Raw genomic sequence first — 15932 nt, forward strand, 5'->3', positions numbered from 1 at the left:
TAGTCTCTCCCTCCACCCGTTACTCCTCCTGTTTTACTTTCGGACCAACCCCGAACACAGTAGTACGTTGCCTTTAGTATGTAATGTCCCGCCTCTGTAGTCAGGGGAACACCAATCCCCAGCTGACAAGTGTCCTTATCCTTGGCTTGACTCCAGTGGCTGGAATTTACATACTCGTACTTCCGCCCCTCACCAAGGTGCCGCCCCTCAAAAGATGACTTTTGCCATGGTCACGATATCCTGGTAAGAGAAGTCCCGAGTTTGTTTGATGCCATCTACTGTCGGGAGGCTGAATCACAGACCGAAATCCCTTTGACTCATCACAGGGCGACTCCTCAATATTGCAGGGGCTGATATACTGAAAACTCTTTTAGAGGAATTGCAGGGTTCGAAATTACCACCTACCAAATGTGGGTGAATTTGGTCTGGGGCGGGTGGATTTCACATACTAACCCCCCCCAGTGGTGCATCCATTTTTATTGCTGGTTTTATTTATTTATTTATTTATTTTTGGTGCCCAAGGCTGCAGAAAGTGGGAGTGCTGCTTAACCACTTTTCTCTTGTTAACTTATGAGCATGGTTGATCTTGAATGCCTGCAATAATGTCATGAACTGTTTGAACCAATTAGCATATGTGAGCAGGCATTTATTGTTTCAACCAATTAGCACTAAGCATTGCCATGTCTTAGCAATGTCTGATGAGAAAATATGAAAAAATATTTTATATTAATTCAAAGCCGAGCAAGGAATAGTTTAACTGTTAACATACGTGTTAATTTATCTATCAATAAACAAGCCATATTATTACATGTTGTACATGTTATTGTTTGTGTTTCTTTAGCACTTCCCTTTAATAAGGTGCATGTTGTTATTATAGGTTCTGTACAGCACTGTGCAGAGAAGCTACTGGAACTGGTTCTGCCATTTGTTGCTACTTGTGTTTATATTTAATAAATACTTAGTAAATATTCTGTATTTTATGCTGAAACACCTGCCCAATTTTGTAGGTTTACTATTATAAACACAGTAATTTGAAAAAGATTGAACGGTAAAAAATAGGTTTCCCAGAGTTTCTTAGCAAAAACAAAAATGTCACCTGTCTTCTTTACCTTTGCCCGCCCACTTTTAAACAAAGTGAGGTGCCCGTGGCTTATATATTACTAATGGTATTGTTGTAAGAACATGTATGGGGAAATGATGTGCTTTTTCTTAGATGATAGGGATGTATTTAATTTATGTATTGAATTGGCTGGTCATTTTCCCATTCAATGCTAAGTAACACAGACACACACTATGATTCATTTCAGCCCCTTCGGTAGGACCAGATGTCTGGAGACAGATTAAACGGAGTCCACAGGGACGGAATGTGACCCTCTACTGGAAGGTACGTTGTCAGCTTATCGGTGTGATGTTGTCAACTACCCTTTTGCCCAGGGATACTGATGCAGCTGGTTGTTTTTGAGGCAAATCTTTATTGGCGACAAGGGGTAGTTAATACTTTCCACTGCCTTGAATTCTAAGGTTCATTCCAGCCAAAAGGGACTGCATTCCGGGGAAGTGTGGTTAATGGAGAAAAGTAGGTCTAGGGTGCAGGGTTAAGAGGAACTGTGTAGTTGTGTGAGATGTTCCCATGGAGAGAGCAGGTCTGACCCATTTGATGTCCTTTGAACTTTTTTCTACATTCATTGTATTGTCTTTTATTTTAGTATTCCAACAATTCAGAAACAAATGGACCTGTTCTGTTCTACAATATCACAAGGACTTCGCAAGGAGGGGTGACTCTAGTGGAACCAGTTGTGAGGGTGAACTGGAAAGAGTTTTCCATTGACCACAATGCTCACACCATCACAGTCAGAGCATTTAACTCTGCAGGCGGCTCACCGTCATCTATTTTAAACATCCCAGCTGATATTGGAATGGGTATGAGTTTTGAAACATGATATTGTATTGTACTGTAGGAACAATTGAGTTGTTTCCAATCTGAAACATTATTTAAGACACTGAGGACTTACTATGAATACCCACACTAGACTCAAGCAAAGTTAAATTAATAGCAGCAGTTTATTTGAGACAGAAGCACGAAAGAATAGAAATCTCTTAAGAAATAAATCTTATGTACTTTGTATTAAAGATAATCAATAGTATCAAACCTTCAATCTAACTTATCTAAATGTACTTGTTTACAAACAGCAAATGTACTTAAAAGCTCTTCATGTAAATAACATAATTATTAAGGTTAATTGAAAATTACTCTTCGCAAGTTATGGACTCTAGTTAATTACTCAATTAAGTTTCATGTGGAGAATGTAACATATATTCTATTCAGAAGTCCTGGGCAACACTGACTCATTTTCAGCCTGTTGTGGGACTTGGCTCATTGATACTATGAAGCCCTCTTCATGATGCTTCTTCTATCCCCAGCAGGATCAACACAGTCCTTATGCATTGTCCTCTTCTATAATTCTTCAACCACAATAAGGTCAGACGCAGTCATTTGGATCCTTTATAATCCAGTAGACTTGTTAGCCCAAACAGTTATTTTTATATTTCTCACCCTGGTGGCATAGTCTCTCTCAGGCTGTCACCACTTTTCTCCCATATAGCATCTGCAGCTGTGGTTTGCTTTGTGGTTTTCTTCAGTCAAGGAGTGGCACCTTTGGGTTTTTAGTTTGAGGGTATGGTGCTCCTTTTTGGCTGGGTTTGTATACTTTTGCAAACAGAGGCCTGTGGTGCACTCTCCATATAAGGTAATAATTCAAGTTATATCAGTTTTAGCCTTTGTAGGTATAACAGCCTGTTCCAAAAATGGTTTAGTTCCATAAAAGTCTTTTTAAATGATTTACAGAATGAAGAAGTCTTGTTTTATCACTTTTGGCGGTGGAAACTTTGTCTTCACTGCTTTGAGAAGGCTCCTGACCATGGCTGTCCTTTCTGTCTACTCTTACACTTGCAGTAAACAACTCGTAAGTGGTGTAACACTTGCCCGATTGTTTCATTATAGAGTCAGGTTGCCGTAGCTTAGTAAAAGGCAGTTGTTAATAAATTATCACTTTTTCAAAGCTGTAAGTGAAGAAAGTGTATCAATTGCCCCTCGTAAATATTTCTGTGCCAAATGACTGAATGTAGGCTACATTGAAAACATTTCAGTTACATGCAGAAAAAGCTATGATTAGTGCAGAGAAGGCAAGCCAAAGCATAAAGCTTCTGGGAGTTCTTGTAAAGGAACTATTTCAGTAATCGACACCCCAAAAATCACAAAAGAGGTATGTACACCAATAAAGTAGTGAGGTAAGGCAGTGCCAAAACTAAATTTAAAAAAAGAAGAAAATAAACCACACACTCAAAAATCAATCCCTTTAAAATAAAATCATTTTGTTTTATGAACCAACGTTTGGTTACAAAATACTTTCATCAGGGTAAAGAAACAGACCCACGCAGGTTTTTAAATAGAAGAGATAGGACGATAATTGAATACCAGTGATGGTTAATAATTACATAATTATATAGATAAACATCATACATTATTAAAATACAACGTATATAAAATGAAAAACAAATATTGTTATCATGTATTGTTTTAAAAAAGTCAAATATGAATTGAATAATATACAGCAAGGAAACAAAACCAAAATAATTAATTCCGAAAAAAACATCATCTAAATAGCATGATTATAATATACAAAGATTTTTTTTTACAAAAAACATTTCAGATCAAATTCCACATTCATACCATAAGGAACTAAAGTTTTCAAAGAATGACTCCAAAAGGCCTCTCTACGCAACAAAAGATTATCCAAATCCCCACACCTCCTAGGTAACTTAACTGTTTCAATTCCTCAATAACGTGAAGAGGAGATAGGTTGTTGAGTTTTAATGAAATGTGTAGCAACAGGATAAATAGTATTTTGCATAAAATTGAGCTTCGGTGTTCAGCTATTCTAAATTTCAATGAACGTTTAGTTTTACCAGTGAAGCCTTGCCACGAGGGCAGGAGATCATATAAGTCACACCCATAGTTTTACAACTAATGACATCCTTAATAGGAATAACCTCGCCTGTAAGTAGATGTTTGAAAGTCATGTAAAAGTACTGTTGCACTGTGCACAAGAGCCACAGCTATAATTGCCATCTGGTATCGGGGTCAGCAGTGATTGTATTGCAATCGAGGGCAAATCAGCCCTCATAAAATTATCTCTTAGATTTTGTCCTCATCTAAGAGTTAGTCGAGGAGAATCCTAGAATAATATAGAAATTGAGTAACCCCTAACCATGACCCTAATCGTAACCCTAAGTCTCCACCCCTCTGAGTTAATACTTGGTGGAAGCACCTTTGGCTGCAACTACAGCTCTGAGAGTGTTGGGATAGATCTCTACCAACTTTGCACACCTAGATTTGGCAATATTTGACCGTTCTTCTTTACAAAACTGTTCAAGCTGTCAAGTTCCTTCGGGAGCATTGATGGACAGCAATCTTCAAGTCATGCCACAGATGTTCGATTGGATTTAGGTTGGGGCTCTGACGGGGCCACTCAAAGACATTTACCTTTTTGTTCCTTAGCCACTCCAGTGTAGCTTTGACTGTGTGCTCTGGGTCGTTGTCATGCTGAAAGGTGAACTTCCGTCCCAGTTTCAGCTTTCTTGCAGAGGGCAGCAGGTTTTCCTCAAGGACTTCTCTGTACTTTGCTCCATTCATTTTCCCGTCTATCCTGACAATTGCCCCAGTCCCTGCCGATGAGAAACATCCCCATAACATGATGCTGCCACCACCATGCTTCAGAGTAGGGATGGTGTTCTTAGGGTGATGCACTGTGTTGGGTTTGCGCCAAACAACACTTTGCACTTAGGCCAGAAAGTTCAATTTTTGTTTCATCAGATCACAAAACTTTTTGCTACAATCTCCTAAGTATTTTTTTCCATACTACAAACGGGATTCAAGGTGGGCTTTCTTGAGTAATGGCTTCCTTCTTACCACCCTACCATACAGAGCAGATTTGTGGAGTGCTTGGAATATTGTTGTCACATGCACACTTTGACCAGTCTTGTCCATAAAAACCTGTAGTTGCCTTTGGCCTCTTGGTAGCTTCTCTGATCAGTCTCCTTCTTGCTCCTTCATACACCTTCCACTTCTTAATAATCATCTTGACTGTGCTCCAGGGGATATTCAAAGCCTTTGATATTTTTTTATACCCATCCCTTGATCTGTGCCTTTCAACAACTTTGTCCCGGAGTTCTTTTGAAAGCGCCTTGGTGCTCACTGTTGAGTCTTTGCTTTGAAATGCACTACCCAGCAGAAGGCGATTGGTTACACCTGAGCTAATTTTAATATTGCTATTACAAGGGGGTGGACACTTATCCAGCCAAGCTATTTAAGTTTTTATTTTTAATTCATTTTCTACAAATTTCTAAAATGTTTTTTTCACTTGGAAGCTGTGGGGTAGGATGTGTAGATAAATAATAATAATAAAAATTCCAGGCTATAAGGCAACAAAAGGTGAAAATTTTGAAAGGGGGTGTAGACTTTCTATAGGCACTGTATAGCAAAAGTGGAAGTGTGTCATACAAATGGATGAATGAACAGACTGATAAACACTTCATATCACCATAATCACATATTTTAAGTTTAAAAAACAAGCTAACACTGCCTATTTACTTTTAGCTGGGGAAACTATTGAGGCACAACAAATTAATGGGAATGCAGAAGGATTCAATATTTCCTGGCAGCAAGACCTTAAAGTGACCTGTGGCTACACAGTGGAGTGGTGTGATCAAGCTGGAGCAAAGACGTGTGATCTGCAGTGGAAAAAATTCCCTTCACACACAAACTCTGCCTTCATTACGTCAGGTATGGTGCTGGGTTTGAGTGTATTTATCACTTTATTTAACTGAATAGATTTATAAGACAAGAAAGATGTATCTAGGCGGCAGGCACACTTGTTTTTCAAAGTTGTACCCCTGTTCAACATGTGCAATGGGATAGGTCAGTGGTTCTCAATTCTGGTCCTGAGAGACCACTGCCCTGCAGGTTTTTGTTCCAACTGAGCTCTCAGTTACTAAATTGAACCCTCAATTGAACTAATAATTTGCCTAATCTGAGCTTTTAAACTATTTTAAACAGATGGAGATTTCAAGTTAAGTACAAAATTGTATAATTCAATTGAGGGTTCAATTAAGTAATTGAGAGCTCAGTTCGAACAAAAAACCAACAGGGCAGTGGTCTCTCAGGACCAGGGTTGAGAACCACCAATAGGCAGTGTCTTTAAGACAAGTGAGACTTTGTGAGGATGAGACCTTTATAGAATAACAATAAGACAGCAGTGACCTACCATAGTCATCAGAACAAAGCCTAAGGAGGATATTTGACCTTATTTTCAATTTTACTCTCAAAATATATCCTTATCTAGTTTGATGCATACTAGTAGGATCTCTAAAAAGAGGCTTCATGTTTTGCTTTTATATTAAGGAAACTAATTTATCGTACCCTACATTTTGGGCTAAGTGTGTGTTGTAAAATGTAACAAGTAATTTGTATGTTCTACAGTGGTCATCGAGTGCAAGTGTTTAGAAACACTTAAAGAAACCTGTAGAAGTAACATGTGTTTTACCTTTCTCTTTAAAAGTATAAACTGTTGTCTAATACTGTTTGTGGTTTATTTTAGTATTGATATATATATATATATATATATCTATATATATATATCTAATATATATATATATATAAAATTCTGTGGTTTAAAGGGTGTTGTCCAATAAAAATGAATTTTTACTTTTCGTTTCATAATACATTGCTTTAGCCTCTGGTCATATAATGCAATATACTGGCTTTGTTATAGAGACTTCAAAATGTAGTAACATATATATTATTTTATGGTTTTCTAGATCATGTTTGATACTCGCTACTAAATAAGTAGATTTCAGATTCAGAAATATCTTGACATTTTCCCCCTTTTTTTGATAGCTACCTTCACAGCTGGGAAAAGATATACCTTTAATGTCCATGTGTGTAGGTCAGATGGAGACATCTTATTGGAAAAGAAGGTTGGCTACACACAAGAGTTGGGTGAGTAGAGGGTCTCATTAAAACCTTTTAGGGTCTGCCGAATGTTAAATATCCCGCCGGCAACCTGGCCCTTTAAATCTTTTTACTCAGGCACTGTGAGAGACACACCATTGGAAAAAGGAGATTCAAGTCCTACTTTTGGATTTCTAGTAGATGACCATATTTGGAGATAGCCTTGAATGTGAATTGTTTTGGAATGTTGCTGCTGCTGAAGATAGGCCTACCATGGTAAATTAAACAAACATTTTCATGCAAAATCTTTACAAAATAAGAGAAATGGCGACGTTGAAGGACTTATTTTCCTATATATATATATATATATATATATATATATTTTCGTGTTTGTGGATCAATTGCACAAGGCCAGAGCTGTTTAGGGTTATGTTGCCATGGTTGCCACCTTCTGGCCATTCAAGCCACAGTGAACAGCCCCACCTTGTGCACATGATCAAGGTGCCTGGGATGAATACTTTGAATGGACTTGTTTTTCTTTTTGTTTTCTTATGCACATTTTCAATTCATCATTTTTTTTGTTTGCGTTTGGTCTCTTTTGTATATTTGGCAACAATTAATTTTTGTATCCAATTTTTAAAAAGGGGCTCTCTTTTTCTGTGGTTTTTGTTATCTGTATGGAACAGGGTGAGTTTCAGACTATTTCACTTGTTTTTTAGGAAAGCCTAATGTGTTCACATTCATTTCATGCATGACATCTACCTGTAACCTTAATAGTTAAAGGGTTCTAGCCACAAATCTAACAGTAAAAAACAGACAAAAATAGCTCAGACCCTAAAAGTTGTGGGTTGTGGGATAGAGTAAATAAAGAAGTTGTCTAACACAGGTCAATTGTTTTTGAATATGCATGTTCATTGAACCAGGCTAATGGACATCCACCACTATAATTTTTAATCATGTCTGGTTAATAAACATTTCTTTAGTGTAAGTTAGTGAGGTAGTTTACACTATGATTTTGGAAGTTGGAAACTCCTCGATTTACTTTTTTCGTGTAAAACAGCAGACAGGCTGAAAAATTTAATTTTACAAAAGATCAACACGTTTACCAATTCGATGAACTCATATGGCAGGTTTTTATATGTATTGAAATTTTCAAATTGCAGAATAATATATTGTTACAACTGATTACACATTATGCATTTAGACCTTATGTGGAATAAAGTGTCAATAAATCATTTTAAAGCAGAGCAGGGATGGAACTCATTCCAGGTTTTAAACAATCTTGATTAGCCACAGTGTGTATTTAACAAACTCAGGTGTATCCTGTTAAACTCACAGTAAAACCAAGAATGGATCAAACTGCTATACAACAGGAGTCTTATTTCCATCCCTGGAACAATCCCTGTTGGTTGACCCTTTTTATGAATCTGACCAGGAATTCCTTCTTTAATTTCTAGCTCCCTCAGAGATGCCATGGGTCACAACGCAAGAGGATTCCTCCTCTGTGACACTGGAGTGGACATTCGATGACAACAACGAGATGCTTCCCGGGTTTATTAAAGGCTATTGTGTTTATATTGCAAAGAAATACAAAGAAGCAGCACATTCTATTGCGCCAAGTGAGCAAATTCTTTATTGAATATAAGGAAATTCCCCCAGATTAAATGGGTAATACTTAGGGTTACGAGTCTGCTGTCAACCATTCAGACACATCAAACTGAAGCTTAGAAGAACATGATTATTATGCTGTTGCATTCCCAATGTTTTGGGGACATTACTTATATGGCACCTAAATTACATTAAGAGCTGGATAAGTGGAGAAAAAATATGCCCAGACAGCTGAAATATTGTTGACTTGTAGATAAGTAATACTTAAAACAGGTTTATAAGTGGTCGGATGATATATTAATTTTATAGATGTTTCTGTTCCACACATGTTCCAATTGCATGTGGTTGATCATGCTTGTAAATTGTAAATTAAACATGTTAACCCTTCGCACTGCACCAGTCTCTATTAACCTGTTTCTCCCTCTCTCAATGGTGTAGAGATGTCAGCACAACATGGGGTTAATGACTCCGGCAGACGTTATAACCGCACAGTAGACTAGTATCTTATTAAAAATCTTATTGAATGTTTTGTAATTATTTCAGATTATTCTAATTTCACCATTGACAACCCCAGCAAGAAGCAGCTTACCGTGACAGACCTCCAGCCAAGCACAGACTACAACATCACGGTGGCTGCTTTCACAGCAGCAGGGAGAGGCCGTGAACATTTTTTGACTGTGAGAACGCGCTCTGACAGTGGTAAAACTTGTTTCATATCTGTTATTCTTTATTTGTTTTTTTTGCCGTCTGCTGTGCGTGTTTTTAATTTTTCAATGAGCAAACATAAATATTCCTATAACGTACTATACAATATGCAATAGTTATGTGGTGTTAACATTAGTTCTTTGAACTAAGATTTGAAACTGTCAGGATGCACTGTAAAAATCTTGATAGATCAACAATCCTACTAGACAAAACATTTGTCTACTACAGTAATTTGTTCTGAGATCTATGCTAAAATTGATTGATCAGTTTGAAGTTGATCCTGTACTTTAAGACCAAAAATAAATACATAAAACAATTCAATTTTTTTTTTTAAATGAAGTATTTAGTATTCTTCAAGCCATTATGTTTCTTAATGTTCCATGTAATGAAGTATATGAAAACATTCCCTGAAATAGAAATGTAACCATTACCTTATGGGTATTTATCCTTTAATACAGTCTAACCTGAATAGATATTCCAAAGCTGCATGCAGTGCGTGTGACAAACTCGCGCCTGCCCCCGAGGAAATAAAGACTGCTGACAACATCATCATTTTTCTTCAAGCCTGATGCAATCATGGAGGCAAAGACCTTGAAGGTTAATGGTTACATTTCAATTTCAGGGAACCAGGGTTATGACAATAAACTAACATCACCTATCAAGTACGAAATGCAACCATTACCTCATGGGTAGAAATACCAAAGCTGTCGCAAGACATTTATTACAGATAACTGGAATACCACAAGGCTCGACCAAGGCCATCTTGCGCGCTGCCATGAGGAACCCCAGTACTAAAAACTGAGGGAGAACTTACCTCTATGTTTATGCTGTAAGGGTTGAGCTTGAGGCCGCCCTTAACACTCTTGTACCAAAAGCAGGGTTTTGTGGATCCACGACATTCAGCCGATAGAACCGTGTAATAGTACAGCATCGCAGATTTCCACGACAGAATAAAGCCCACGAGGTTGCCTTGCCCCTGGTGGAATGGGCAGTGAGCTTTTCTGGCAAGTTGGCTCGCTCATAGACAGTCTTGACTGTGTTAGTGATCCATTTGGATAGCCTCTGCTTAGACAGGGCTTTACCATTGGACATAGCTCCACAACAAACAACAAAGTGTTCAGACTGCCTCAAACTCTGTGTTCTGTCCACATAATATGCTAATGCCCACACCGGACAAAGTGTATGGAGTTGCCACTTTTGAGACTGGAAAGGAGGTGGATGAAAAGCCTTAAGTTCCACCATCTGTTTAATGTGCAATGCCGAGATGGTTTTCGGCAAAAAAGCAGGATTGGTGCGAAGTGTAACTTTCGCTCTGGCTTCTGAAAAAATTAAGCAGGCTTTTGCAATTTAAAATACTTGCATCTCACCCGCTTAGTGGATGTAATTGCAAGCAAGAAAGCTGCTTTCATAAAAAATACTTCAGCTCCTCTGAATGCAAGGGCACAAAAAGGGGATTCATAGTGCTTCAACCACCACATGAAGACTACAACGAGGGACAAATTCCTTCATGGGCAGCTCCCTTTAAAATTTGACCTGCCAGGAAATTAGCTCCTGGGGAGACTGAATCAATTTTAATATGACAAGCCAAAATGTTTACCAAATAAACATTCAATATAGAGGGGGATTTCCTCTCCTCAAATAGGTCCTGTACCAATTGCAGTATAACTGCCATAGGACAGGTGGTGGGGTCAAAACCCTTAAGCAGGCACCACACTTGAAAAACGTCTATACTTTTACCCATTCTGGGAACGCGTGGACAATGTTCTGGCATTCTGTAAAGTGTCAATAACCTTACTAGCCAACCCCAGGCAGCTCAAATGTTGCCCTTCAGAGGCAAGACCCAGAGCTGCAGGCTCGATGGGTCGGGATGCCACAATGTCCCCCGCACCTGACTGAGCAGGTCGTACCGGTTCGGCAAGCTCCATGGCTGTATCAGGGTTGCTCCTGTGTCAATAAGGGGCTACTAATAGCACCCTGGCCCAGTCCTGTCTGATCTTTTCCAGGCACAGCAGGAGCATGGCGAGCGGCGGAAAAGCATATAGAAGCTGCCACGTCCACTGGTGTGCCAAGGCATCTATTGCCAGCGGGTCCCCGGCTCCTATTATGGAGAACCAGAGGGGACAAAGGGATGATTTGCAAACAGCTTACAGGCTACCCGATGGAGACTGGGGGATCTGAGGCCACCACAGTAGTGTTGTCCATCATGTATTATAAAATATTTATATCTTGGAGAAAGGCTTGGAGAAAGCATATATGCAGGAAGACCCAAAGGAAGGGTCTGGGAAGCTGCTGTCATTAAGCCCAGAAGTCTTTGAAACTACTGTGAGCTTTTTGTTGAGCTGAAAAAGCTTCAGACACGCAGCTATTCTCTGCATGGGCATGGAGTCCAGATGGACTCCCAAATAGGAAGCTGTCTACCATGGTGTGAGCTGGCTCTTTGTACGGTTCACTGACAGACCTAACCGGTGAAGGTGGTCTATGACGAGTTCAAGTTCTGTCTGAGCCATTGCCTACACTGGAGATTGTGCACAAATCAGCCAGTCGTCCAGATAATTGAGTACTGTGATGCCTCTCAATTCTCAATTCTCAAGTCGGCCAGAATAGCCTCCATGCACTTCGAAAAGGCACAGGGAGCTAGAGAGAGGCCGAATGACAGTAACCAAAGCTCATACGCTGACCCTTGGAAAGTGAACCTGAGGTGCCGCCTATGCCCTGGTCTGGGGACGTGAAAATACGGTGAACCAGTCGTCTGGCCTTATTGACTGCAACAGCTGCTGCATTGTCAACATTTTGAACACCAATCGACTCAGATACAGGTTGACCTGTCTAAGGTCAAGGACTGGTCTGAGGCCACCATCCCGAAGGGAAGGGTGAACTGTGCAAATAGCCCGCTTCTGTAGTGGGGCTGTCACCTCCTGAGAGAATACCATCGTGTCTCGTGGGTCCACGACTAATGTTGTAGTCACGCCCCGAAAGGGAGGGGGACCGTGTCTGAATTGTAGAGACTAGCCAGTCTGTCAGTATTGAGCATCCAGGTGTTCATGGTGCATTGATGCCTGTACTCCTGGTGACTCCCTGAAGAGTGGCACTGTGCGTTTGGCAGAAAATTGGTAGGGCTGTTGCTTTATTTGTGGCTTTGTCTGAGGCTTTTGCCCTTGTGCTTGGCGACGCAAGTTTCCCCTTTGCGCAGCCATGGGTCGGTTGTGAAAAACCCCTATGGCTTTAGCAGGAGCCGGGTGTGCCAGTCCTTGAGGCTGCTGGAACCTTGGTCTCCAGTCTTCTCCACTTTGGAAGCAGACACACCAGCTCCTTTGTAGACACATGGTGAGAGCGCTGTGGCATCTCATCTATTGCAGGACCAAAAGTGTGTCCTGGAGTAATTGGAGCATCCAGCAATGGTGCCTTGTCCCCATCTGCTATACACGCTTGGGAAAGCCAGAGCTGTCTTCTTGCAACTACTAAAGCAGCCAGGTTCCTGCCCATTGAACTCTGATATACAGAGCAGGTTGTGTCAAGTGGCAAATCACTCCACCAAGATCTGCTGATACTAAACCAGTTATAGTACTGTCTCGCCTTGGTTACTTCTAAGTACATGTACGCTGCCTAGGTACTAGTACTGTACACTGTATGGTGCTAACACGGTACGATGCAGTTGCAAACGATATAGAACCCACTGCATGGTGCTTGCACCGTGCACGCTATGGTGCACAATGTACGGTACACATAGTACTGTACGATGCACGGTACATGCGGTCCATTGCAAACGGTACGGTACACTACCGTTGATGTAACCTTGTTCACTAAGAATGGTGGTAGATCAGTGACCTACAGTTACCGAAGAAGCAATATACAGGGATGCCCCTCTGTATAGCTTCAGGCTTAACCAAACACAGCCCTAAGACTGGAGGAAGCCCAATGCAGGACAGCTGAGCCCAACAGCCACGTTAGTATTTCTGTGAAGCATACAGAAAATACAAACAGGTAAAACACATTCTCACACAATACAGTAAAAATACAATTACCTTTATTTTAATATAATTTTTATAAGAAAAAACGTTCTTTTTATGGCCTTGGGGACGGGCACAACTGCGTCACAGGCACTGCACTCAACTTTGCTATATCTGTTCAGATAGGATAAATACCCATGAGGTAATGGTTACATTTTGTACTTGATAGGGAATAATATATAACTCTTCCTGATGAAGACCATGCCTGTGTTTTTTTTTCTTCCCCCTAGCAGTTCTAATGTCTAAACTGGGCGTGGTGTTTCTGGTCTCAGTTCTTGTGGCACTGATTGTGGTAATGTGTGCCTGGCAATACAGGAGAATGTAAGTCTTGCCCCCTACTCTTTGTTTTCCAAACATGCCAGTGAATTTAGTCATGCTGACTTGAAAAAATAACAATAATAATAATACTACTACACTACACCCTTGCTATAAGGCCCTTCATTATAAAGAACGCTGGACCCCAAATATAAAAACACAACAAATTTAAATATAAGCACATACTGTGAACATCCTGATCTGTACGCACAGGATGCCACCTCTGCAGTCAACTCTTTTGTCTTAATCAAAGCATGCTGTGTCACTATGCTTCCGAAATAAAATCAGTTTATGTTGCAACAAAGCTGGAAATTAAATTGTTTGAAAAAAGCAGCAATGCAAGCCTATCTCTTTCGTGAATATAGGTTGTCAAGCGGTCTTTTGGCTTGTTCAACAACCCTGAGGCAAAATTGATTAAAGAAAGAAAAAATGCAACGAAAAAAACCTTGAGGCTCTGATTAACTTTTCATGTCGGGTTGATTTTGAATAGAAGTTTAGCTTTGAGAGTTTTGCTTTTTACACTGCGTTTTAATTCTTTAACAAATAGGGTAAACCAAAGGCAGAATAATGCATACATGAGACAAACAGGTAAATGTAATTCTACTTGTATTCACTAGATCTTCTCATTAACTTATTCCAACAGTTTATCATTCATTTTGATGGTCACTTCTCTAACAAACCCCTCGATACAACGTACAAAAGGCTTGGACCCCAACAGATTAATTATACTGGGGGTGTACTGTAGTAGTAGTAGTAATAATAATAATAATAATAATAATAATAATAATAATAACAACAACAACACCACCACATTGGTCCATATTTACAAAGTTACCGTAACCTCATGAAGATTCTAATCCATTTCATACAAAAAAAGGCTTGAAATAGATAACTGGCGATAGGTGCCACACATCTTTGAAAAAAAAAAAAAAAAGTGCAGTAATCTTGATGTAATGATGAATGGTTTTAAACAATTCTCTTTCAGATTAAAGAAGCTGGGTTTGCTAATTTGTTCTTCATCTACATCAGGAAATATCAGAGCCCTTCAGTGGGATAGCAGCATCTTTGAGGTAATTCTTGTCCTGTTCAACTGTAGTGCATGAGACTCTGTGCATGTACCATCCACTGTTGTTCTGGCTTCTGACCCATGCTAGGGAGGTTAAAAGCTCTTGTCTGGCTCTCTTGAATACTAGTCTAGTAAATACTTGATGGGAAACACACTTGTCTGTTCACAATCTGTCTGTGATGTCGCTACATAATACATCTTTTTGGCCCAGGTTTACTTTTGCTCCAGTAAAAAGTTGGCGCTACTTTGCTGTAACTGGAATAAAATCAAAAATATTTAAAAATACAACTTCAACAGAATGGCACTACATTTCTTGAGTGGTATGTACATATTTTAAAAACTAGGGACATTATTTGGGTTTGTTTTGTGTGATTGGTTTGTGAATGTTTCCCTACAGATCAGCAAAATAGTTCAGTCTATAGAGCCAGAGGACAGCACATACTGCAAAATTGAGATTGTGGAACCCAAGAAAGAAAAAGAAGAACTATTACCTACACCTAGTTCTGAATTTAAGTCTGAAAATGAGGTCACAGTTCCACATACTGCATGGACTTACTGCTTAAATAAAGCCAGTGCTCCTGGTGAAACAGAAAACGTAGATTTCAAGGATCTTACAAGGTCTGTTGAATTTGCGAACCTGAGTTACTTTCCAGACCGGAAGCTTTTGGGCAGCCAGGAGTCGGATCCTCAAAATGCATCTACACCCACCAATCTTTCTCCCATCCAGATGGATATTACACTGGACTATGTATCAAATACAAGCTAAAAGAGGAGCTTATGTTAGAGATTGAAAAATGTCAGGGTGGACTAAACCCAGACCAAGAATACTGCACATCTGTGACTCTCTTGCATTGACACTTTTACTGTACTATTACTGAGAAGCAGCTTTATAGTAAGTTTGGAGCAAATTCTAAATAACCCTGTTTATCCTTGCTGTGTTTACCTTCACATGTGATCCCCAATATTAAGTTAGCTAAATACAGTGCATACCCTTGAGTATGCAATTCTTTTCTGATCTTAGTATCCCTCATGTTTTTAGCTGTGTACATAATGGCCTGCTAAAATGCTTTGCATAATCCACTTCCTAATTGTGGACAAAATCCAACCAACCTTTGAAAGAATGACTTCAAAAACTCCACAACCTTAGAGAATAAATAAAAGGAAAGTAACCAAAAAACAGTTTATGTATATTTTATTTACAATGTATCCCTTCGATAAGATT

General features: G+C 39.4%; 1 protein-coding gene across 4 annotated transcripts in view; it reads left to right on the forward strand.

Moving 5' to 3' along the window:
- The window catches only part of LOC121318471 (leukemia inhibitory factor receptor-like), a 42004-nt gene extending 26117 nt beyond the window's left edge, over window positions 1-15887 (forward strand). For 3 of the 4 annotated variants that reach the window (XM_041255201.1, XM_041255183.1, XM_041255209.1), the window contains exons 10-18: window positions 1308-1384; window positions 1707-1920; window positions 5657-5842; window positions 6956-7057; window positions 8467-8628; window positions 9161-9316; window positions 13560-13650; window positions 14630-14714; window positions 15108-15887. In XM_041255201.1, coding sequence (XP_041111135.1) covers window positions 1308-1384; window positions 1707-1920; window positions 5657-5842; window positions 6956-7057; window positions 8467-8628; window positions 9161-9316; window positions 13560-13650; window positions 14630-14714; window positions 15108-15476 — 1442 coding nt within the window. In that variant the 3' untranslated portion in view covers window positions 15477-15887. The remainder of the gene's footprint in view (window positions 1-1307; window positions 1385-1706; window positions 1921-5656; window positions 5843-6955; window positions 7058-8466; window positions 8629-9160; window positions 9317-13559; window positions 13651-14629; window positions 14715-15107) is intronic. The other variant, XM_041255192.1, reaches the window with a different exon arrangement.
- The last annotated feature ends 45 nt before the right edge of the window (window positions 15888-15932 follow it).

Source organism: Polyodon spathula, chromosome 1, assembly GCF_017654505.1.
Source record: "Polyodon spathula isolate WHYD16114869_AA chromosome 1, ASM1765450v1, whole genome shotgun sequence".
Lineage (NCBI taxonomy): Eukaryota > Metazoa > Chordata > Actinopteri > Acipenseriformes > Polyodontidae > Polyodon > Polyodon spathula.